The 25,230-nt window shown below is 42.0% G+C and overlaps 1 protein-coding gene across 1 annotated transcript in view; it reads right to left on the reverse strand.

Annotated features, from left to right (window-relative positions):
- Nucleotides 1-572: 572 nt before the first annotated feature.
- The window catches only part of SLC28A2 (solute carrier family 28 member 2), a 34,106-nt gene continuing 9,448 nt past the window's right edge, over nt 573-25,230 (reverse strand). The window contains exons 3-17 of the mRNA XM_055539012.1: nt 20,661-20,752; nt 19,411-19,594; nt 17,828-17,969; nt 17,129-17,242; nt 16,722-16,799; nt 16,189-16,269; nt 15,667-15,747; nt 13,541-13,666; nt 13,328-13,458; nt 12,729-12,897; nt 12,343-12,550; nt 11,794-11,868; nt 9,686-9,784; nt 9,407-9,518; nt 573-780 (exon numbers count right to left, since the gene is read on the reverse strand). Coding sequence (XP_055394987.1) covers nt 573-780; nt 9,407-9,518; nt 9,686-9,784; nt 11,794-11,868; nt 12,343-12,550; nt 12,729-12,897; nt 13,328-13,458; nt 13,541-13,666; nt 15,667-15,747; nt 16,189-16,269; nt 16,722-16,799; nt 17,129-17,242; nt 17,828-17,969; nt 19,411-19,594; nt 20,661-20,752 — 1,900 coding nt within the window. The remainder of the gene's footprint in view (nt 781-9,406; nt 9,519-9,685; nt 9,785-11,793; nt 11,869-12,342; nt 12,551-12,728; nt 12,898-13,327; nt 13,459-13,540; nt 13,667-15,666; nt 15,748-16,188; nt 16,270-16,721; nt 16,800-17,128; nt 17,243-17,827; nt 17,970-19,410; nt 19,595-20,660; nt 20,753-25,230) is intronic.

The raw sequence follows: 25,230 nt of genomic DNA on the forward strand, positions 1-25,230 counted from the left end.
ACAAATGTCCTCTGGGAGGAAAAAGTGTCATCTCCCCCGCAAACCATCATTTTAAAAGAGTCGGTAAACTTGAAGCAAAATGGCACTAAAGCAGAATACTAAAACAAAGCAAGGGCCTCTAAGAAATAGACATTCCTTATAAGTCTGCATACAGGAAATATTACTATGTAATGATTTTAAGGAGTTTTCAGGTTTACAAATGTGTGACAACCAGAAAAATCTTATGGTTCAATATTCATATAATTTTCATATATACCTTTAGTACCATAAACCCAGCTCATCCACAGAAATCCAAGAAATACAGCTTTTTACCTCAGTACACATTACATACCAAATCACATTTATAGCTTACTACATCATATAATTCTTAAGATGGCAACTAGAAGCAAGGTTTGTAAGATATTTTTTGATATGGTAATATTTATTATTTTGACTCTAAGCTCAAACAGAGCCCATACGAAATTTCTTATTTGGTTCAGCCAAATAATGGAAAAATGAGTGCTAATTTTCATTACTGACATATACTGAACCAAAATGAAAATTTTATATTTACTGTTAAAGATCAAAGTGCATTAGTTATACAATGAGAACTCTGAGTACATAAATACCTTTGCCATCAAAAAGCCATCCATATTAGGACTTTTATGGAAATTAACCAGCTTTAGACAGACAGCACTGGTGTAGAGATCACAGCAGCTATAAAGTGTGATAGCACTGAATTCTTTATCTTCCCAGGGACCAGAAAAAGAAGGAGGGTTGTAGGTCCCATTCAGAGAAGTACTGAAATGAAAAACCAGAGAGATACACAGTGGGTCAGATAAAAACAATGCAACAAGATGTATCAGTACATTCTACCAAGCAGGTGAAAACAAAAACAGAAACCTATTAATGAATCCAGTCACAATGACCAAGAAGGTAGGACAGAATTAAGTGTATTTTTTCATTCATGCCCATACTAGCAAGAAACCCTATACAATGTGTCTGCTTCTGTGCCCAATTCCAATTCCTAACCACAGTCCTTTCCAAACATCACTGAAGCAAAATTTATTCTTTGTAATGTGATTTAGAATTGAATTTATTCAAAAAAGTGAGATGATATTCCAAAGCCACTTCCCTCTTAAGAAAGGAAAACACTGGGAAGGTCATGTACACACTGCTATGTTTAAAATGCATAACCAACAAAGACCTATTGTATAGCACATGGAATTCTGCTCAAAGTTATGTACCAGTCTGGATGGGAGGAGGGTTTGGGGGAGAATGGATACACGTACATATATGGCTGAATCCTTTCTCTGTTCACCTGAAACTACCACAACATTGTTAATAGGCTATACTCCAACACAAAATAAAAAGTTTAAAGTTTGGAAAAAGAGAAAACAGCTCAGGCTTGGTTGTATATGTATGTGTGTTTCAGCTTTACTGAGGTATAATTAACAAAGTTGTAATATATAGAAAGTGTACAGTGTGATCAGTTGACATATGCATATATTGTGAAAGGATTCCCAACATTGTGTTAATTAACACATCCATCACCTCACATATTTACTTTTGTGTGTGTATGATGAGAACACAAGTTCTACTCTCTTAGCAAATTTCAATTATATGCTACAGTATTATTAACTATAGCCACTATGAGACACATTAAATTTTCAGATCTATTATCTTATATCTGAAAGTTTGTACTATTATACCAGCTTCTCCCTATCCCTCTAGCCGCTAGGCACAGGCAACCACCATTTCTGCACGTGCAATTTTTATTTTTTTTTTATATTTCACATATAAGTGAGACTATGCAGTATTTGTCTTTTTCTGGCTTATTTTGCTTAGTGTAATTGTTCATCTACATTGTTGCAAATACCAGGATTTCTTTCTTTTTAAGGATGAATAACATTGCAGTCTATATTCTACAACATTTTATTTATCCATCCACCTGTTAGTGGACACATAGGTTGTTTCCATACCATGGCTACAATAGTAGCCATAATAATGCTGCAATGAACATGGGAGTACAGATAATGACTTTGTTTCCTTTGGATACAAATCCAGAAAGGAGATTTCTGGATAATATGGTAGTTCTATTTTTAGTTTCTTCAGGAACCTCCAAGTGACTGTACCATTTTACATTTCTACAAACTGTGTAAAAGGGTTTCCTTTTCTCCACATCCTTGCCAGCATTTGTTGTCACTTGTCTTCTTTATGACAGCCACCCTAATAGGTGTAAGGTGATACTTCATTTTGGTTATTATTTGCATTTCCTTGTTAGTTGGTGATATCAAGCACCTTTTCATGTACCTGCTGGCCATTGACCATTTGGGTGACTTCTTTGGAAAAATGTCTGTTCAATTCCTCTGCTCATTTTTAAATTGGATTATTTGGGGGTGGTTGCTATTGATCTATATAAGTTCCTTGTATATTTTGTATATTAATTCCTTACTGGATATGTGTTTTGCAAATATTTTCTCCCATTTTGTTAGTTGACTTTTCATCTTTTTTTTTTTTTTTTTTTTTTTGCTGTGCAGAAGCTTTTTAGTTTGATGAAGTCCCAGTTGGCTCTTTTTTGTTTTTGTTGCTTTTGCTTTGGGTTTCAAATCCAAAAAAAAAAAAAAAAAAATCATTACTAACAAAAACAGAAGTACAGATCAATGGAACAGGATAGAAAGCTCCAGAGATAAATCCACACACCTGTGGTCGCCTTATCTTTGACAAAGGAGGCAAGCAAATACAATGGAGAAAAGACAGCCTCTTCAATAAGTGGTGCTGGCAAAACTGGACAGCTACATATAAAAGAATGAAATTACAACACTCAAATAGATGGGGAAACAGTGGAAACAGTGTCAGACTTTATTTTTGGGGGGTTCAAAATCACTGCAGATGGTGATTGCAGCCATGAAATTAAAAGACGCTTACTCCTTGGAAGAAAAGTTATGACCAACCTAGATAGCATATTGAAAAGCAGAGACATTACTTTGCCAACAAAGGTTCGTCTAGTCAAGGCTACGGTTTTTCCAGTGGTCATGTATGGATGCGAGAGTTGGACTGTGAAGAAGGCTGAGCGCCGAAGAATTGATGCTTTTGAACTGTGGTGTTGGAGAAGACTCTTGAGAGTCCCTTGGACTGCAAGGAGATCCAACCAGTCCATTCTGAAGGAGATCAGCCCTGGGATTTCTTTGGAAGGAATGATGCTAAAGCTGCAACTCCAGTACTTTGGCCACCTCATGCGAAGAGTTGACTCATTGGAAAAGACTCTGATGCTGGGAGGGATTGGGGGCAAGAGGAAAAGGGGACGACAGAGGCTGAGATGACTGGATGGCATCACCGACTCAATGGACGTGAGTTTGAGTGAACTCTGGGAGATGGTGATGGACAGGGAGGCCTGGTGTGCTGCGATTCATGGGGTCGCAAAGAGTCAGACACGACTGAGCGACTGAACTGAACTGAACGCCATTCTCAAAAATAAACTCAAAATGGATTAAAGACCTAAATGTAAGGCCAGATACTATAAAACTCTTACAGAAAACATAGGTAGAACACTCTTTGACATAAATCACTGCAAGATACTTATTGATCCACCTCCTAGAATAACGAAAATAAAAACAGAAATAAATGGGAAATAATTAAACTGTTTATAAAAGCTTTGCACAGCAATGGAAAACTATAAACAAGATGAAAAGACAACACTCAGAATGGGAGAAAATATTTGCAAATGAAACAACTGACAAAGGATTGATCTCCAAAATATACACGCAGCTCATACAACTCAATATCAAAATAACAAAGAACCCAATCAAAAAATGGATGAAAGATCTAAATAGACATTTCTCCAAAGAAGATATACAAATGGCCAAGAAACACGTAAAGAGATGCTCAACATCACTAATTATTAGAGAAATACAAATCAAAACCACAGCGAGTTAACACCTCAAACTAGTCAGAATGGCCATCATCAAAAAATCTACAAACAATAAATGCTGAAGAGTGTGTGGAGAAAAGGGAACCCTTATGCACTGTTGGTGGGAACATAAATTTATATGGCCACTAAGGAGAACATGCGGAGGTTCCTTAAAAAAATTAAAAATAGAAAAACCATATGACCCAACAATCCCACTACTAGGCATATACCCTGAGAAAACTATTAATTCAAAAAGATACATGTACCCCACTGCTCATTGCAGCACTATTTACAAAAGCCAGGGCATGGAAGCAACCTAGATGTCCATCAACAGAAGATGGGATACATATATACAATGGAATACTGCTGCTATTGTTTTGGTCACTAAGTCATGTCTGACTCTTTTGTGAGCCCATGGACAGATTGAACCAGCGTCACCTGTGGCTCCTGCATTAGCAGGCAGATTCTTTACCACACAGAGCCACCAAGGAAGCTCCCAGTGGAATATTACTCAGGCATTAAAAGGAACAAAATTGGGTCATTTGTAGTTACATGAATGAACCTAGAGTCTGTCATACTGAGTGAAATCATTCAGAAAAACAAATATCGTATATTAATCTAGCAAATGATACTGATGAACATATCTGCAGGGCAGGAATAGAGACAGAGATATAGAGAACGGACTTGTGGATGCAGCAGGGGAGGGTGGGACTAATTGAGAGACATATATACACTACATACACACATGTGTAAAATAGCTAGTGGGAAGCTGCTGTGTAGCACAGAGAACTCAGATCAGTGCTCTGCAATGACCTAGAGGGGTGGGATTGGGGGTGGGGTGGGAGGGAGGTTTAAGATGGAGGAAATATATGTATACATAGGATGGAGGAGTCTGGTGGGCTGCAGTCCGAGGGGTTGCTAAGAGTCAGATACGACTGAGCGACTTCACTTTCACTTTTCACTTTCATGCATTGGAGAAGGAAATGGCAACCCACTCCAGTGTTCTTGCCTGGAGAATCCCAGGGATGGGGGAACCTGCTGGGCTGCTGTCTATGGGGTCGCACAGAGTTGGACACGACTGAAGCGACTTAGCAGCAGCAGCAGCTGATTCACTTTGCTGTACAGCAGAAACTAACACAACATTGTAAAGCAAGTATATACAATTTTTTAAATTTTTATTAAAAAAAAAAAAAAAACCATTACTAAGACCAATGTCCAGGGCTGTCTATGTTTTCTGCAAGGATTTTCAAGGTTTCAGGTCTTATGTTCAAGTCTTTGATCAATTTTGAGTCAACTTTTGTGTATGGTATAAGACAGGAGTTCAGTTTCATTCTCTTACATGGGTGAACATGAAGGGGTTAGGGAAGTAGGCAGAGTGGAGCTTTAAACACTGGGGGCATAGATGTGCAGCCTAAACCCTTCACTGCTTAGGGGGAAGCTTAGAGCTGGGAGTTCCTTTCCATTACATGATGCTCTGCCAGGGCTGGGGTTTATAATGAGAGTATATCTCGACCTTTCCTACCCAGTTCAGTGTAGCTATTTTCTCAGTCATAGGAGTCATTCAGCTAGTTTCTTGATTTTTCTTAGAGGGAATTATTCCACGTGTAGCTGTACACTTGGTGCATACATAGGAAAAGGGAAATTCAAGCCTCCTTTGTTGTCATCTTGGTCTGGAGTCACTCCAAGTATTTACTATGAATGAACTGGACAAAAACATTCTCTTTCAGATTCTAGATACTAATGATACTCAGTAAGTGACTTTAGGCAAAAAGTCAGTTGCATTTCTGAGGGCAGAAATGAGCAGGAAAGAGTATTCTATTAATCCTTTAGTGAGGTTCAGTGATGTACTCATCATTAAACAAAAATTAGCAATTTTCACCTTATTCATTTACTTTAGATTATGCCTACAATGATATCTGCTGAACTGCCACAAGAACAGAGGAATCATAACTATGCCAGACCAATGATCTATCTAGATTATGATTCATCTTTATCAGTGCAGCGCAAAGATTATTTTTTCAGAAGATATTGGTTGCCTTCTCTGGTGAAAACCTCCAAACCCAGGAGGGTAATATCTGTTCACCTGGCATTGTTACCTGTTAAGGAGGTAGTACCCAAGCCTCTACTTGTATAGTGAACATATGTAAGATCACATACTTAATAATGACTTCCAAATCTATCTCCAGTTCTTATTTCTCTCCTAAACTCCAGACCTAAGTCGCTTCACATGATGTTTCCACAGGTGCTTCTAAATCAACATGCTGTTGCTGCTGCTGCTAAGTCGCTTCAGTCGTGTCCGACTCTGTGCAACCCCATAGATGGCAGCCCACCAGGCTCCCCCGTCCCTGGGATTCTCCAGGCAAGAACACTGGAGTGGATTGCCATTTCCTTCTCCATGCATGAAAGTGAAAAGTGAAAGTGAAGTCGCTCAGTTGTATCCGACTCTTAGTGACCCCATGGCCTGCAGCCTACCAGGCTCCTCCGTCCATGGGATTTTCCAGGCAAGAGTACTGGAGTGGGGTGCTATTGCCTTCTCCGGTAAATCAACATCTTTACCTGAATTAAGCCATAATCTCTCCCCTTTACTCCCATTCCCGGAATCAATCCCCTTCTTGTTAGTTAATAAATGGCAGCCTTTAGATCTACTTGCCCGAGCCAGAAAGGGTACAGACATTTGAGACTCCTTTCTCATCCTTACCCTTTTCTTCCGTTCAATAAACAATCCTATTGATTCTCCTTAGTCTAATGTATCTTCATCCTCACAACTACTTAGTATCAGCTCTCATCATCTCCTACTTGAGAGTATTACAGCAATGTGTTTATTGGTCTCCCCAACATCCAAATGGCTACCCAACATGATCTTTTGAAAAAACATCTCAGCATGTGTTCAGAATTCTGTAAGTCCAAATCTAAATTCCTTAGCACTTCATCCTGCTGCTGCTGCTAAGTCACTTCAGTCGTGTCCGACTCTGTGCGACCCCCGAGATGGCAGCCCACCAGGTTCCCCGTCCCTGGGATTCTCCAGCCAAGAACACTGGAGTGGGTTGCCATTGCCTTCTCCAATGCGTGAAAGTGAAAAGTGAAAGTGAAGTCGTTCAGTCGTGTCCGACTCTTTGAGACCCCCTGGACTGCAGCCTACCAGGCTCCTGTGTCCATGGGATTTTCCAGGCAAGAGTACTGCAGTGGGGTGCCATTGCCTTCTCCATAGCACTTCATAGAAGGCCTTATAAGATCTCTTAGCCTCATCTTCCAGAACTCTTTATTCACCCACATATCAGTACAAGTACACACACCTTTTGCTTTTGCAGAACCAAAGATCTTTTGCAGTTCCTCAGATCTTTCCTTTCTGGGTCCTGTAACTAATTCTTTTAGCTTATGATATACTCCCTTTAGTTTTCAACTGACTTCTTTTGGTATTTTTTCTTTGTCTTTGATTTTCTATCACTTGAAAATGATATGTTTAAGTATAGTTCTCTTGGCATTTATCCTGCTTGATGTTCTCTGAGCTTCCCAGATCTGTGATTTGGTGCCTGACATTAATTTGGGGAAATTCTCAGTCATAATTGTTTCGAATATTTCTTCTTCTCCTTTTGGTATTCATACTACATGTATGTTACACCTTTTGAAGTTGTCCCATAATCCTTGAATGTTCTATTTTAGTTTTTTTTCCAAGTCTTTGTTCTCTTTGCTTTTCAGTTTTGATGATTTCTGCTGATACATCTTCAAGCTGAAAGTGCTTTTCTCAGATGTGCTTAGTCTACTAATAAGCTATTCAAAGGCATTCTTCACTTATGTTACAGTGTTTTTGATCTGCAGCATTTCCTTTTGGTTCTTTCTTAAGATTCCTGTGTCTCTGTACTTCCATTGCTCACCTGTTCTTGCACGCTGCCTGCTTTATCCATTAGAGCCCTTAGTGTAGTAATCATTGTTGTTTAGTCACTAAGTCATGTCCAACTCGTTTGTGGCCCCATGGACTGTGGCCCTCCAGGCTCCTCTCTCCATGGAATTTTCCAGGCAAGAATACTGGAGTAGGTTGACATTTCCTTCTCCAGGGATCTTCCCAATCCAGGGTTGGAACCCGAGTCTCCTACATTGGCAGGTGGATTCTTTACCACTGAGCCACTAGGGAAGGTCCATATTAATCATAGCTGTTTAAAATTCCCACTCTGATCATCTGAAAATCTCTGCCATGTCTGGTTTTGATGCTTGCTCTGTCCCCTCAAATTGTGTTTTTTGCCTTTTAGTGTGTTTTGTAATTTCTTCTTGATAACTAGACATGACATACCCATAAAAGGAACAGCTGTAAATAGACCTTAGCAATGTAATGGTGAGATGTTGGAGAGGGGAAGCATTCTATTGTCCTGTGGTTAGGTCTCAGCCTTTTAGTTAGCCTGAGCCTCTGAACTCTGAACTTCACAAGTGTTTCTCAGTCTTTCCTCCCTCCTTGAATGGGACGAGATGGCTAGAGTGGGCTGCAGTTGGGTATTTCTCTTTTTCTAGGTCAGGTGGACTCTGATAATACCCCAGGTGGTTAGGCTTTGGTTAATTAGTTTTTCCTAAAGGCAGGTCTTGTTTAAAAAAACAGAGTGCTTTGGTGTATTTCAAAATAGTTCCTTTTCCCCTCCACCTGCCAGAAGCATGAGGGGGGTTTTGTCTGATATTTACTATGAGAACCTAGTCTAGTTCCAAGAGGTAAAACTTCCAAAAGTGTGGGGTTTCCCCTGAGAAGTGGGTCCCCTCAGAGTTTTTAACACTCAGCCTTGTCCTCCCCAAGGCTTCAGCAACTGCAGTTTCAGGTTTTCCTGCCCCTGCACGGGTTTCTGTGGCTCCAGTAAACCATTACTCCCTGTGTTTGCCTGTCACTCCAATCTTGGGGTCAGCAGTTTGCCTTGGGTTTATTACAGATTCAAGAAGAGTTATTGATTTTTCAGACTCTTCAGCTTTTTTTCACTTTCATCTTAAGATGGAGTGGTGACCTCTGAGTTCCTTACACACAGAACCAGAAAACTATTCTAATAATATCCCACGAATTGGTAAACAAGTTCATTTTTACACTACCTGAATGCATTGTGATTTTATCAATTAGACTTTATCTGTCTCAGTCTTCATTTCTGTCTGAAGAAGCTCTTAAGTTTTGGGCCACTCAGGACCACTGTCAACCTTCACCTACAACCTATCTATATTCAGATCACAATAAATACTTCACTTCTGATGAGGGAAATCACCCTCCCTTACTTCTTCTGCTACCCCGCCACTTCTCAGTACCCCATCAATACAAGATATTGTCATTTGTAAAACTGATGATTTGTCCATGCTAGAGCCAATAGTGAGTATGCATCTAATAATAAAAAAGAAGAGAGATCTAGACCACCACAAATACCTATCCCCCTTCTTATATGTTCTCTTCAGTATCCATGTGATTACCCTCAAGACCTTACTTTTCTCCAATCCCAGAAATTCCTGAGTGAAAGAGAGCGTAAGAGAGGAGACTCGAGCAGGGATCCAGTGCTCACTCACCTCTGAAAGAGCTCTCTGCAGCACACATAGGTCTCATAGGTTCGGTTGGTGAAACTTGTGTTTAGGAAGGAGACACAGTCAGTTTCTGCTCCCCTGGGGACATAGAGGATTCCTGGATAAAGGAGACAGAGATGCTAAGGGGAAGATTTTACACATGTTCCTTAAGGCTCTTAATTCTCTGGGTATAAATTGAGAATACTGTAGATTTGAAGCCTTTTCCATGCATATGTGAGACGGATGGTTAAATCAGTTATTCTGAGACTAAGCTAGGACACTTACCTGCCACACAGGCACTGATAAGGGATACACAGGCCCCTGTGAAGAGGGCACTGACCACAGCCTTGGACAAGTCACTCTTCCGGTGGGGTACCATTGATGCTCCAGACAACAAAACAAAACAATTCAATCTCTTCTCTGCCAGGCAACTGGGTATACCCATGAAACCTGATTAGAAGAATGCTGAGTATCAAAACACAGCGGATGAATCGCATTCTTACTGCCAACCACCAGATGCTTGCCAGTGGTGTGCTTTGAAGTATATGTATTCATAGGTCACTAACTTAGACACTCCCCAGGTCAAGGATGGTGCGTCTGACTCTAACTTCCGTGGTTCTGTGAACATTCCTAAGATGTATCTGAACCAAGAAAAGCTCTGCATTGCTCCAGACAGTACAAATGCCTTGGGTGTTCACTATTTGAAATTGGCATGCTTGCTGCTGCTACTGCTAAGTCGCTTCAGTCGTGTCCGACTCTGTGCGACCCCATAGACGGCAGCCCACCAGGCTCCTCCGTCCATGGGATTTTCCAGGCAAGAGTACTGGAGTGGGTTGCCATTGGCATGCTTAGGGTGGACAGAATTAGACAATTTTGAGCCAGAGAGATGAGACCAGCAACATTCATCTAAGCCTTAGTCATGTGGTGCGTATTCCACCACTAGATGGCAATCTCACAGTCAGGTGGTAATGGGGCATCAGAATTAGAAGACAGACAACTTTGTGACAGAAGGGGAAAAGAAACTGAAAGGAAACTGTTTCGCCTTTAAATTGTTTGATCAGCTACCAAGTAAATCAACTTAATGATTCTAGCCCAGAACATGAATGAAATAAAAAACGAACACACTAAGCTGTGTTTTTCTTATTTATTGTTCTTTAGTCGCTCAGTCGTGTCCGACTTTTTGCAACCCCATGGACTGCAGCATGCGAGGTTTCCCTGTCCTTCACCAACTCCCAGAGCTTGCTCATACTGAGTCGGTGATACCATCCAACCATCCTGTCCTCTGTCATCCCCTTCTCCTCCCGCCCTCAACTCTTCCTAGCATCAGGGTCTTTTTCAATAAGTCGGCTCCTCACATCAGGGGGCCAAAGTATTGGAGCTTCAGCTTCAACATTAGTCCTTTCAAATGAATGTTCAGGACTGATTTCCTTTCGGATTGACTGGCTGGATCTCCCTGCAGTCCAAGGGACTCTCAAGAGTCTTCTCCAGCACCACAGTTCAAAAGCATCAATTCTTCAGCGCTCAGCTTTCTTTATGGTCCAACTCTCACATCCATACTTGACTACTGGAAAAACCATAGCTTTGACTAGATGAACCTTTGTCGGCAAAGCAAGGTGTCTGCTTTTTAATATACTGTCTAGGTTTGTCATAGATTTTCTTCCAAGGAACAAGCGTCTTTTAATCTCATGGTCACCATCTGCAGTGATTTTGGAGCCCAAGGATCTTCCAAACTCTTGGAATCCACTATTCTCTTTGCCCAGCCTTCAAGGACAGCTCCACTGTCTTCATATTATTTCCTCCAACCATCGCCATTTAGCAATATTCTTAGCAATCTAAATGTAATCTGTGTATGCTTAAAATACTCATTCCTCCTACAGCTGGTGACTTGTAGCTTTAATTCCAACACTTCACAGCACTTGCTCTATCTATCTACCTTATATGTCTCTGTTTTTATTTGTTCTATGATTCCTTGCACAAGGCCTATTTCTAAGAAGTCAACTGGTGAGCAGCATAATTTCAGAAAGTACCTTCACTACTGAACAAAAAACAAAATACTTTTACTTATTTATGTACTATGTCCATTTAATGGTAAAATAAAAATAATACCATTATAGTGTCCCTCATAGGAAAAAGAAAAATAAAATTGGTTTCTTGGGCCTCCAACAGGGAGGAAAAAAAAAATAACTGAAGTTGAGATTCTAAACCCAGCCTTGGCTCCACACATAGCCAGGTAGCATGATTACTTGAACTCCAAATTAACTGCCAATGGAGAGGACCATTTCACATCAGCTTCTCTATCTGGGCTCAACTTGTACTGAAGCACCAGGGCTGCCTACTATAGATGCTGGGACCTGGCTGGCATATTGGGTAGCTGGGAAAAAGAATTAACTCACTCAAGCCTCCCAGTGTGATTCCTATGGAACTCAGATTGGCAAATCTACAGAGTGAAAACGTTGTAATGATTTCCACTCTCACCTAGGGAAAACAAAAATAAATAAACTCAGCCCCATGTGTGCAGCTGTGTAATCACGAGAGAAGTTCCAGAGTACTTGGAACCCCTAATCTTGTCCGTACCACTCTAAGGAGTGTGGAAAGGATGCTCAGAAAATAACCACTCCTTGAGTTATTACAGGGATAATGACATGAAAACCACCCTGGTTTCTTGCCCAGTGTTCTTGTCTAAGCCTTGAGAGCCTGTGAAATCTATGATAGAAGCTGGGTCAGTGTGGAGCGGGGTGGGGGAGGGGGGGAAAATGACCTCAGGGCAGCTCAGGCACAGAAGCTAAGCACACTGTTACTCTCCTGCTTTGGGTCAGACTCTGCTTTGACCCTGACTCTTCCTAGGGTCAGGCCTGGGACCCTGGAGAGGGATCTGTGTGTGTGAGATAAACTTTTGTGTAATACTTTGTATCTGTCCACAGACTGTTAATGCTTTTCCAGACTGGCACTTAGAGAAATCCACTGCTTCTTGCCTTCGATCCACTCCTCCACTCCAGAGAGACGCTTGTTTTTGTACTGAGACAGTTGCTGATAGGCCACAAACTCGTTCGTGAAGAATTTCATCCCCACCATCTCAGCCACCATTGGACAGTCTGCCCACTCGACACCCATCATGAAAACCATGGGCCTTAAGACATAGGAGCAGATGACCTGGGTGAGAGAGATATCTCACATCAGGAGCCCAGGACTTCTCTGGAACCTTGACTCAGTCCCCTAACCCCTTCTCCCTGCCATGCTCCCTTAGCTCACTGCAGGTCAGAAGACGTGCAATTCAAGGACTTCGTAAACACACCCTAGAAGGACCTCCCTGGTAAATGGAATCCATTACCTGAAAAGTGAGTCCCTGTATGTCCATCATTTCCCCTAGCCAGGAGAGGGCAGCATTGATGAAGGCCAACACGGCCAAAAAAGCAATCAGGTTAGCTGCTACGTTAGAAGCAAGGCCCACGGCATCTGTGGCTCCATTGCTGGCAGCTTCCAGGACATTCTTCTCCTTCCTGTGGTTATTGGGCATAAGGGAAGAACACGGTGTCTAAAGTAATCTCAGCCCCTCAGAAAAGAGATGTCCCAGTGCCCCAGGAGTGCAGGAGTGCAACAGAAGAGTGCAAGAACAGCTTAAGAGGTGATGGGGGTTCCTAGTGACCCTTGCTGTGGAAATTACTAATTTTCACAGTATCAAATTCAATCACCATGAAATTGTACTGACACAAAGAACAGAGGATAATGGCATGTAGAAGGCAGAGGAAATGGCAGGGTTAAACAAAAGAAACAAATCAACATGAATAGCTAGAGGCAGAGGTAGACACAAGGAGATATGGAATCATATTATTCCCTCTCCGGGAGACTTGGAGCCTTGAACCACAGCACCACTCTTGATTCTGCACATGACCTCACCATCTCCCAAATTATATGCTTCATTGGACTCACCCACAGGGCAATTTTACCCCCTCCTTATTCTTGAACTTCGACTCCTCTACTTCTGGATATACCAGCTTTGACAAAGCAAGAGCAGAAGGGGCAGCCATCACAGAGGCAGAAATCAAGGATGATGCATCAATCTGTAAGGCCAGACTTAGGAGTTAGCATCTACAGAACCCAGACTTGGGCTCACCCAGGAGTGATCAAACAGACTATGCTTACCCCAAAGGATATGAAGGCTCCCAACACAGTGCCTGAAATGGTGGCAAACCCTCCAGTCATCACTGTGTGGATTTCAGAGAGCGTCATGTCTGCAAGGTATGGACGGATGAGCAGAGGTGCCTCCATCTAAAAATAAGACGGAGAGAGTCAGATTCAAGAGGGGTACAGTTTCCCACCCCAGAGTGCCCATCCCAGCCCTGGGCTCATAGCCCTCCAGTGTGGGTGCCCTTCAAACTCTGAGCTCTGCTCTTAAGCTCTCCTAGTGTCTAGCTCACTCCCTCTAGCACCTAATTATATCCTGGCTGGCATTGTTCTATGTGTTTTCATATGTGTTTGTCTCATCTATTTAAAAATTAGAATTCTATAGATGAGAAATGGTATATTTCTTTTGTAGGTTCTCAGTCTAAAACTGTATACTTAATGGATGACTTTATGGAGTACAGTGTACTTAGTAATAACTATTAACTGCTTAAAAAGTATTCATTAAATGAACTGCTACATGAATGAAGCCCAACGTTGATGAAACAATCAAAAGAAACAACGTTTGTGAAAATGGTATGAAATTATGAAGGCCCGACTATGCAAACTATATCTAGTATTGTAAAATAGGTAATATTTACTATTTAAAGAATGATAACTATGTGCCTAGTGCTATAGATGACAGGGACATTTTATGAACAAGGCAAAGTTTCTACTCTTAGGACTTCATAGTCTAGCAGAGGAAATCAAATTGATTATGGAGAATTTCAGCAAAATGTTGCATTTTATGCTAGAAATATATAGAAGTACTCTGAGACCATTGAAAGGTGTCGCCTCCATATTCTGGTTTCTTCCAGTGACCTTTGTTTTCCAGGGTCTCTAAGGAGCCTTGCTCAGGGCCAACACCAAAGCTCTTCCCCATAATACTTTTTTGATACATTTGTCTATATGGAGTAGGTGCTCAGTATATGCTACTGACTGATCAACTTAACACTAGGGACAATGGCTTGTCAAACTGACAAGGGATTGGTATTGAAGTCTTTCTCTTCTAAGGTCCTAGGCTGATTAACTATTTGAAATGGTCTCTGCTACTGCTGCTGCTGCTGCTAAGTCACTTCAGTCGTGTCCAACTCTGTGCGACCCCATAGACGGCAGCCCAGCAGGCTCCGCCATCCCTGGGATTCTCCAGGCAAGAACGCTGGAGTGGGTTGCCATTTCTTTCTCCAATGCATGAAAGTGAAAAGTGAAAGTGAAGTCGCTCAGTCGTGTCTGACCCTCAGTGACCCAATGGACAGCAGCCTTCCAGGCTCCTCCGTCCATAGAATTTTCCTACTCTTGCCTGTCCTATGGACGGAGGAGCCTGGAAGGCTGCAGTCCATTGGGTCACTGAGGGTCAGACACGACTGAGCGACTTCACTTTCACTTTTCACTTTCATGCATTGGAGAAGGAAATGGCAACCCACTCCAGCGTTCTTGCCTGGAGAATCCCAGGGATGGCGGAGCCTGCTGGGCTGCCGTCTATGGGGTCGCACAGAGTTGGACACGACTGAAGTGACTTAGCAGCAGCAGCAGCAGTAGCAGAGACCATTTCAAATAGTTAATCAGCCTAGGACCTTAGAAGAGAAAGACTTCAATACCAATCCCTTGTCAGTTTGACAAGCCATTGTCCCTAGTGTTAAGTTGATCAGTCAGTAGCATATACTGAGCACCTACTCCATATAGACAAATGTATCAAAAAAGTATTATGGGGAAGAGCTTTGGTGTTGGCCCTGAGCAAGGCTCCTTAGAGACCCTGGAAAACAAAGGTCACTGGAAGAAACCAGAATATGGAGGAGACACCTTTCATAGTCCCTGAAGGGGGACGATTTAGACCAGAACATTTCCCTAAATCCCTGTGTAAGAAGTTAGATCTGTGGTTAAGTATGTCCCCATCACACGCATCACATAAGTATTATTTGAGATGAAGGGTGAAAGCAATGAGTTGCATTTCCTTTGAGCTTCTGAATTTTGTTTCATCAGAATGAGTGGCTCCCCATAGAGTCTTCATTTATCTGACTTTTCAAAAGGAAAGCATACATTTCTCAGCCCATTGTCTGCCATACTTTCTATTCCCCAGAGAAAAGATCAAAAGTCCTCAGGATGCTTACCATACCCACAAAAATGTTTCCTGCCACAGCCAGGGTCTCTGTGGCCATGGTGCCCATGGTGATTTGCAAAAACCAAGCAATCTAAAGGGATGCGAACACCCAAAACATTAACATTAGCAGAAATCTCAGAGTGTATCCAGCAAAACCCCTCCTCCATTAACATTGGTAATGAAATCAAGGCCGTGAGAAGAAGAGTAACAAGGCCGAGACCACAAGGCAAGTTACAAACAGATCCTGGACCAGAACTCAGGGCTCTTCGCTTCCAGAAAAAATAAATTAAAACTCAGGATGAAATGGTAGCTCAGTCCATTTTTTCTCCTTGCTGTGCCCCTCAGCCTGCCCAGGGCCTGGTCCTGACCATCTGATATCAGGCACGCTTGAAAGAGTGTGCTTTTCACATTGGTTCTAATGCTCAAGATATGAAATATGAGCCTTCTTTTTCAAAGTAAGTATCATCTTCATGCCTCTTGACAGATCACACAATAAAAGCCCACCTCCTGGCTGCATAGCAGAATGACTCACCTCCTGAACAACCCACTGCACAAGGCCCAGGTAGTAAAGGATGGACATCACACATCCAAAGAAAAGGATGATGGGTAAGGCCTGTAATGAGAATGATGGGGCAGGCAGTGAGATCCTACAATGAACATGCCATGAGCAAACTGTGTTTCAGGCATGTAAGATAACTTCCCATCATCCCAAGTGCAGCTGATACAGTATAGATACTCAGTGGATATTTAAACACAAGCTAGTTTAGGAATAAATTTTAAGTGTATTGCAAATCTATCATGCCATCAATACTAAGCCACAAAAAGATGTTTTCTGAACCTTCCTCTCCCACCCCTACTTCATTCCAATTTCAGTATGGCACTGAACAAAGGGCAAGAGACTGACGCTGCTTCCTATATGAATGGGATCAAATCCTCTTCTTAGGGTCATTGGTATACAGACTGTCTGATTTCTTGGACATACATCTTCATCATCTGTTTTATCCCTCTTCCCACACCCCACCCATCACCACTGACCCTCTTTCTTGCTCATGAAACAGACATGACCTGAAAGGCGAAGACATCTTTGACCAGAACATCCCCCAAAACAAAACTGGAGCCAGCCACTGTATAGCTGAGGAAAATCTGAAAGAAAAGGGAGAGAGAGATAACAAGAGTGAAGTCACGAAAGACATAAGGAAGATAAGATCAGCCTCATGTATGACTTGGACCTACTGCTGCTACTGAAGTTGGCCTCCCTTTGACAGCATGGGAAGCAGGCTATGTCCCTGTGAGTTACTCAGTGAAGGACAGAGGACTCAGCAGTTCAGTTCTCTTCATTCCTATGCTTAGCTGTACCCCCGTGTACTCTCTCCTTTCCTCATTAACAAGACACAGTGTGATCTCATGTTTTTCCCAATCTCCTTTCTCTAGGGTTTGCAAAGAGCAATGCCCTCACATTCGATTTCTCATACCTGAACCTGTTCTCCCAGCCACTGAAATGCATTAAATCCAGGATCAGTTCTGATGACCAAGATCCCAAAGATGAACTGAAGACCTAGGCCCCAAAGCACTGCCCTCCAGGACACCTGGGACCAAAAAGAACATTATTCCAATGTGAGTTCTAAATCAGACTTGTTAATTACCTGACTGGTGTTTTAAACATGGGTATATGTACTCTGGAACCAATCTAGGATGTTAATAGTAAATCTGGGGTAAGATGGAAGTAGAGAGAATGTGGTACAGGGTAGTGATATACAAAGAGCCACATACATATATGTGTTTTTTAAACTTACACCTACAGGTTAGGTCTGACACAGTCAGACACACACACACATACATATAAAAGCATCATAAACCAATACTTTAATATTACTATGTGCAGTACTAGTTGATTCTCTACTAGTATTCTATTTTCTTTCTTTCCTTCTTTATTTTTTGTTTTGTTTTGTCTTTAACACTGGCCTGCATTCACAAAATTGATATCAAGACTCAGTTTGTGAATAAGTGGTCCAGGGCCTCTTAGAACCTTAAACTTCACTTAAGAGCAAAATTATCAAAGGAGAAAATTCCAGAGATTGTTAAGAACTCAGTTCTCTGCCTTTGTAATCAATACTTGGCATATGCGCTTGGCTAGGTATTACTATGCCCACCCCTGCATAACCCAAACTCACTGCGCTATGGTGTTTGGAGCAGGCAAAGAGGATGATGATGAACATGCAGATTCCTGCAAGGGAGATCAGCTGCTCTGGCCTTTGGGCTGTGTCCAGAGCCAGCCACAGGATAAGGCCAATCAAGGAGACTCCTGCCAACACCCTGCAGAGGGAATTTCAGGATAATGCCATCAACTCAGTGAATGAATAAGAAATAATCAACTTAACCTCTAAAAACCAGAAATTCATCAAATGGATAAATTCATCAAAAGGATAAACACAATAGGTTAGACACAGAGACATGTCTTTAGAATCATTCATCTGGTGGTTTCCCAGTTACCACCTCTCCCCTCCCCTCAACTCTTTTACTCACAGATGGAAGGTCAAAGAGTCCAATCTGAGGACATAAATCTCATGACTTCCTCAATCTATCATATCAGTAACAAAAAGACTTATTCTTCAAGATTGTTCTAATGCAAAACCTAAATATTTTCAAAAGAAGAAGGAAAAGTCCCCTATGGATCTCCACCCAGTTTCCAACCACTTGAAGGGGCAGAATAAAGGCTAAGGCTAAGCCACAAATCAACGACTTATGGCCTTATGGTCCCTTGATGTACCAAACATCACAGTCAGTACACAAACTAGTCTCCTCAAGTCTGAGTGTTGGAGTCATTTCAGTTCAAGGAGTAAGAATTAGAGGGCAAATCACATGTGAAAAGAAAAGAAAACCAAAACACACACACACTGTCCATTGAGATGCTGCAGGAACAACAATGACAACAGGAGAGAGGACAGGTCAGGGTTGAATACTGGGGCTGTTCTCTCTGTGAACTCAAAGTGAATTAAATCTGGCTTCCAGAATCCATCCTGCTAATGAAGAAAGTACTTCAGCTCTATCTCTTCAGTGTCAAATAAATCAATGATCCGAAATTTAGGCTGTAGTCTGGGGTGTTTCTCCAAATGATCACTGTTGCAAACATTCTTAACAGCTATTTTCTGTGCATCCATTGGACAAAAGGCAGAAAAGAGGAACATACAGGGAGTCTGAAAGTCGTTCGCTCACCCCAGGTCTGTGATCAAAGGACATGTGCATGCCATAGTTAGTTAGATGAGCTGTGGCTGCTGTAGCATTTGGTTGAGTATACATTAAACAGTGCTAAACTCTAATTATAAGACACCTGTGGGTACAGGAAGTCTGGAGGACTAGAGGGGGAAAAGAGCATAAAAAGTATCCAGAAATTAAAGGAGAAACACATGAGCACCAAATCAATTTGACAGTTTAATGCAGCTTTGTCTTGATTACTTTTGTGAAGAGGAATATGGTTTTTCTCATTTCCGACACCAGCCCTGACAATAAACAGACTAAAACCCTTCCCTGAAATGTAACCCCTCCTGACCTGCAAGCAATATTAAGATAGGAGATTGTAAGAAACTGGACTAAGTTCAGTGCTCAGAGGCCCGCTGCTATTTGCTCCCTGAGCCTTGGTTTTGTAAAGTATAGGAGAACTTTTCTCAGACAGCTCAGAAACCAGGAAAGGAGGAAAAGGGTAATGGATTGGGGTTTAAGACAAGTTGTGGGACCAGGAATATTGAGATTATCTTACCATTTCATCCAAAACTTCAGGTGGGAGTTTTCAAGGGGCTTGAGACATCTCGTCAATTTTTCACCAAAGAGCCTTTTCAGAAAGCGGTGAACCAGGACCAAAAGCACCAAACAGGTGAGGACGAACAAGGCCAGTGCCCTATGGAAATCCAAGATGCAAGCTGCCAGGAAGTAGGCAGCATAAGCTAAAAAGAGAAAGTACAAAGTAAGGATCAGCAAGGCAGAGACCCTAGGAACCAGTGAAGACTGAGTCATGAATGTCTGGGTAAGGCAGGAAAAACCCTCCAGCAACCTTACCACAAGCCCTGTCAGACTGAGCAGCAGTTCCCAACGCCAGGGTAGATGGCTAGCTGTTTTCTTGGGGGATTCAGAGTAACCAACTTAGTTTGAATGCTGCATATTTTAATTTGTCCCTGATGAAATCTCATTCCTTTCTATGTTATCTGGTATCCTCTTTCTATTCCTTGGTATGGACTTGATCAGCACCTACTTTTATACACTTAAAAAAATCATCTTTTCTCAAAACTTTATAACCCCAGTCATTTTAACCTTTCCTCTTGAGCAGAGGCATGGAAGCAGGCTACTACTAGGAATAACAGCCATACGGTCCTCATTTTATGGCTCCCTGACTCACCCCAAAATATAATTTTTATTTTCACCATCCCAGCTGCCTCTAATATTGACGTCAAAGCCCCATACATCATTGACAGCATATTTTAAACAGAGGTTTCCTATGTGTTTTGTTTGTTTATTTGGTTGGCTGGTTTTTTTTGCTGTGTCTCATGGCTTGCAGGATCTTAGTTCCCACACCAGAGATCAAACCTGGGGCCCAACAGTAAAAGTGCTGGGTCCTAACCACTGGACTGCCAGTGAATTCCCAAAAGGTTTGCTGTGATTTAGAAACATTTTATATCATTGGTCTTATTGGCAAACCAGCAAATAAGTAACATATACTACAGGCTTTTTTCATAGACTACAAGAACCACGCCCTTCATCTACTCAAGACACTGAAATAGAGACAAGCCCAGATTCTTAGAAATATTTAAGTCTATTGAATAGTACAGTTTGAAAAATAGCTTATTCTCAGATTTTACTTATTCCTAGAAGTACAATTCTATACATTACAATTCACTACAAGTAGTTAAGAGCTATACATCGTATAGGTTCTTTCCATCTAGGAGTAGTCTTGACAGAAGGTCCTATTTCTGAAATGACTGTGTCTCTCACTTCCACAGGTTCTCAATGTCTTACCCAAACCCAGCAGGCTCAGTAGGATCTTCTTGAACAAGCCAGCATGTGTTTTACAGAAACTTCTTGCCCTGGTGAAAGGCTGTAAGGTCCTCCTGATGAGAAACCAAAAGTTAAGATAACAAAATTTACTACATCCTGTTTGCATCAATTCCCAGAACTTAGATGGTGCAGCCTGAGGAAGAATTTTCTCTTAAGAAATTCATCCAGGGGAAGTTAGGCAGTGTCCCAGCAATGCCAGAAAGGCTGGATCAACCTTGCCAATGGGCAGCAGCTCAGGACATTCCTACCCAGCCTGGACTAACAATATCCTGATATCGTTAGTGGAGGGGGAGGAACAGGAAGACACTCTTGGACCTTTCTGTTCTCTGGAGACAAGGGACTATTCAGCTTCCAGATTCAGAAATGGGCCTATCATTCTGAAAGAAAATAAAAACCACACAAATCCATAGCCCTAAACAGTCAATCAGACATGCACTGATGGACCAGAAGGAAAACACTACCATCCCCAAGAATCCCACCCCCAAGAATCCCTGGCTGAGAGGACCTAAGAGGAGACATCCAGCAAGCAGGTCTTCTCAAGTTTAATTTAACAAACCTTTATATAGTGTTTTCTATATGTTGGACTCTTTCTAAGAAGTTTAAAAGTAGGAACTCATTGACTCCTAGTAAGAACTCTTGAAGTGGTTACTATTATCATTCCCATTTTACAGATGTGGAAACTGGAAAGCAGAGAAGTACCTTTCCCAAGGTTGTGGAGGTTGTAAGGAGCATAGACAGAACATAAACTCAGGCAATGTGGCTTCAGAATCTGAGCTCTTAACCATCTTTCTATGCTGCATCTTACCTAGGCCCCAAGCTCACCTGTCTCTACCATTCTTAAATGTCCTGAGCACATTGGAATTATATGAGCATAAAGTGCTAATTTCCAAATTCTCAGAAGATCCAAAGAAGATGAGCCCAGCAAGAAGGTCTCAATTGGCCATCATGCTGAGACAGAACAGCTTAGCCAGAGCTGGAACCAACCACTAGCTCCAAATGCCCTGAGGACTTGGCTCACAAACTTTTATGTTCTATGGCTGCCTCTCCTATCTAACACACTCCTCTCTCTTTCTTCTCCTTTTTTCTTCTTTCATCAAGGAGTCCAACGCTATGTTAGTTGAGTAGAGTGTATTTTATCAGATATAGGTAAAGGAGAAAATATTCCTTATCACCTCCTGACTTAATCAATCCAAGAGGACACCTTGCCATCACCTTATGACCACATTCGATCATTTCCTAAGGACTACCAGAAATCAGTGAAGAATACTCATTTCTGCAAAACTCATGAACAATCTGATTTGAGAACATAATTTAGAGCTGAACTTCTGTTTTTAAAAATTAGGATTGAAAAAAAATCATAAGGGACATTTCAAAGAAAAAGGCAAAATAAGATCTCAGTCTTTTTTAAACCAACTGAGAAGCAGTGCATAGAAGTATGTGCACAGGTATTCATGTTCCTGGCGTCTTGCTTGGCCCACGATCTTGCTAACATGGCCAAGTTCCTTATATAATGGTTCAGCTTGAGAGTTAGTAACTGTGTTATATCCAGAAGCTGAATTGAGAAAAATAATCTCTCTGGTAGATGGTGACACTCGATACCTTGTCCATAATTTACTGTGATGTCTGTACCCACTGATAAATTCTTCAGGTGTGTGTATGGAAGGCTTTCCAGACATGGACTAATAATAACCTTCTCATTCACATGCTAACTGCCTGCAGCCTCAGGTGACAGCGTGAGAAAGAGTAGGGTAAGGATGTTAGGTAGTGCTAGCTCAACACTGCATTAGTGGGCGCCATAGGTCAGGGCTAGCAGCAAAAGTGTTCATGCATTTTTCTCAGTGACCCTTTCTACAAGATGTGGAAACTCCTCTTCAAAAAATTCATCTGACTGTTGACAGAGGGGCCCTGGGCAAATCCTTGCTTGCCTGAGCTTGAAGTAAGAACCAGAAGGAAGGAAATGAGTCAACCCAGTATTAAATGATGATCTGAGTAAAGGGCAAGAGTTCCAGGTAGAAGTGACCGGAATCTCTTCAAGGAGTCCAAAGTTTCCATTTGATAATAGCAAAGAGTTCAAGAAGGCGGAGTAGAAGGATATGCACTCATCTTCTTTGAGAACACCAAAATCGTGTTGAACAACCACTGACAGGAGAACACTGGAACTCACCAAAAAAACAGATACCACATTTGATGACAGCATAAAAAGAACTGTACTGGGTACCACTTTGCCAGATTCAAAGTTGTTCATACAACTGGTTTAAAACTGGATGTGCAAGACTGCTGGATAGTGTTGCAGAGGAGTTCAAGAACAGTTACCAAAAGTGCCCAAGGGAGAATGGTGACTGAGAAGCAAAAAGGCTGTTAACAAAACAAAGTGGAAAGCCAAATAGGTGTTGGAAAACCAGCAAAGGCAAGAGAAAGGTCTCTCAGATGGGGGTCAGCAAAGCTACAATGGAGGCAGAGACTCTGTGCGCCTGGGGATGACCAGTGCTGAGAACCATCAACCTAGGTAGAGTGAGAAGGAAACTTAAATTAGAACACAGATGGGCTTAACTGCTCAGTTGTGATGGATGTGTTGCCTTGGAAAAGAACTCTCTCTCCACACAGGACTCAAATCTTTACTTGATGCGCAATAAAAAGTCAGATTTCTTCACAGTAAGAATAGAAATTCAATGCCAACAGTCCAGAAAATCAAGAGGGACCTAGTTAGTGGCATTTTCAACAAGCTATTCTACCTAGCCTCAATTTCTTCCTTCCAGAGGTCTTCTCCCTCCAAGTTAGAGGTAGCAGGGGTTCTGAAAAGCAGGAGAGTCTTCCCAGTAAGGCTCTCTCTCATTAGAGAGAGTCATGACTCTCTCCCCAGTGGCCTTTGTGGGCCAGCCCTTTAGTTCCATTGTTAGAAAAACTTTCTCCAGGTTTCTAACATACGATTAATGCCCATCATGGAGTCCCTATGCTATATAAGCTGTCCCTATTTACACCTTCTTTTAATGATTTCAGTAGGAATTCGAGGACAAAGGAGCTCTGGTTCATTCAGCAGTTGAATTCATGCTCAGGTTCTAATGAGAAAAACAAAAGAAAACTGGAGGGGTCAGGGGAGGAGTTCCCAGCAAGGACAGGCGGCCTAAAGTTCTTCACGCAGGACTTACATTGACATGCAACTTAGTCCACCCAAGATGTCCTTCCATACATTCTTCCCAGTAATTTGTGCAGTTCACACCCACCCATTTATCTTGCCATTCCCACCCATCCCTGTCAGGCTTACCACCATCCTCCCAGGAAGTCAGAACAGTCACTCTGATAGTGCAGCCAGAAGAAACAACAGACTTAGCAGGAGCAGTTGGGCGGCTAGGAAGAAAAGTGAAAAGGAGAAATGATCAAGAAGGAGGCAAGGTTGACGACATTCAGTGATGTGTAAAATCAGGTTTGGCAAATAAGATGGCAGTAAACAGGTGACTGGTTCTGTTTGAAAAAGCCATTTACAGGAGAATGACTAGATGAAAACAGAATTGCAGGGGACTGAGTGAATGTGAGCATACATGGACTACTTTAAAAAAAAAAATAACTGCCTCCGAAGGAAAGAAAAACCAGATACTATTTACTAAGCACTTTTTACCAGGTACTGCAAGAATCTCTCAATCACCCACCCCCCAAAACCACAAGGCTAATGTTATGCTCATGAACAAGGAAACAGCCTGCTGGCAGAATTAGAATTTAAAACCCACCTCTTTCCATTACCCCATGTGACTTCTAATTAGACACAAAAGACTGGAATACCAGAGGGAGGGACCATTCTGGAATTCCAAAGTTATAGTTGCTAGGAGAGTAGAGGAGAAGAAGCAGGTAACCATGCCAGTGAATGTCGAACAAGCTTTCACAAGAAAAGGACAGATGAACTGATCCAAAGGTAAAGGGGAAGGCGCTTGCCAAGGAGAGATGTTGCAGGGAGTCAGAAGAAAAGGCTGGCGTACCTCAAGAGGAGGAAAAGTATCCTTGAGTGAGCCTAGCATTTTGAAAGAACAGTATGATTTACTGTTGCTGAGAAGCAGGGAGCATGTGGATGGATGGTGGGAAGAAAGCTTGTAAAGAAAACAGAAGCCAGGTCATTTATACTTTGTCTTGTAGAAAGGAGAGACCCACTGAAGAACTTAAGCAAGGTAATAACATAGGCAGGCTTCCCCTTTGGCACAGTGGTAAAGAATCCACCGGGAATGCAGGAGAGGCAGGAGATGCAGGTTCAATCCCCTGGGTCGGGAAGATCCCTTGGAGTAGGAGATGGCAACCCACCTCAGTATTCTTGCCTGGGAAATCCCATGGACACAAGAGCCTGGTGGGTTCCAGTCCATGGGGTCATAAAGTGTCAGACACGACTGAGCATACACAGCAGAGTAACAGCAGATATGCATTTTCTAAACAGAAGCAAAAAGGCAAATTGGTTGTGTGAGAAGGCCTTACAAATGGCTGAGAAAAGAAGAGAAGTGGAAGGCAAAGGGAAAAAAAGGAAAGACAAACCCATTTGAATGCAGAGTTCCAA

This window comes from Bubalus kerabau, chromosome 10 (genome assembly GCF_029407905.1).
Source record: "Bubalus kerabau isolate K-KA32 ecotype Philippines breed swamp buffalo chromosome 10, PCC_UOA_SB_1v2, whole genome shotgun sequence".
NCBI classification, from domain to species: domain Eukaryota; kingdom Metazoa; phylum Chordata; class Mammalia; order Artiodactyla; family Bovidae; genus Bubalus; species Bubalus kerabau.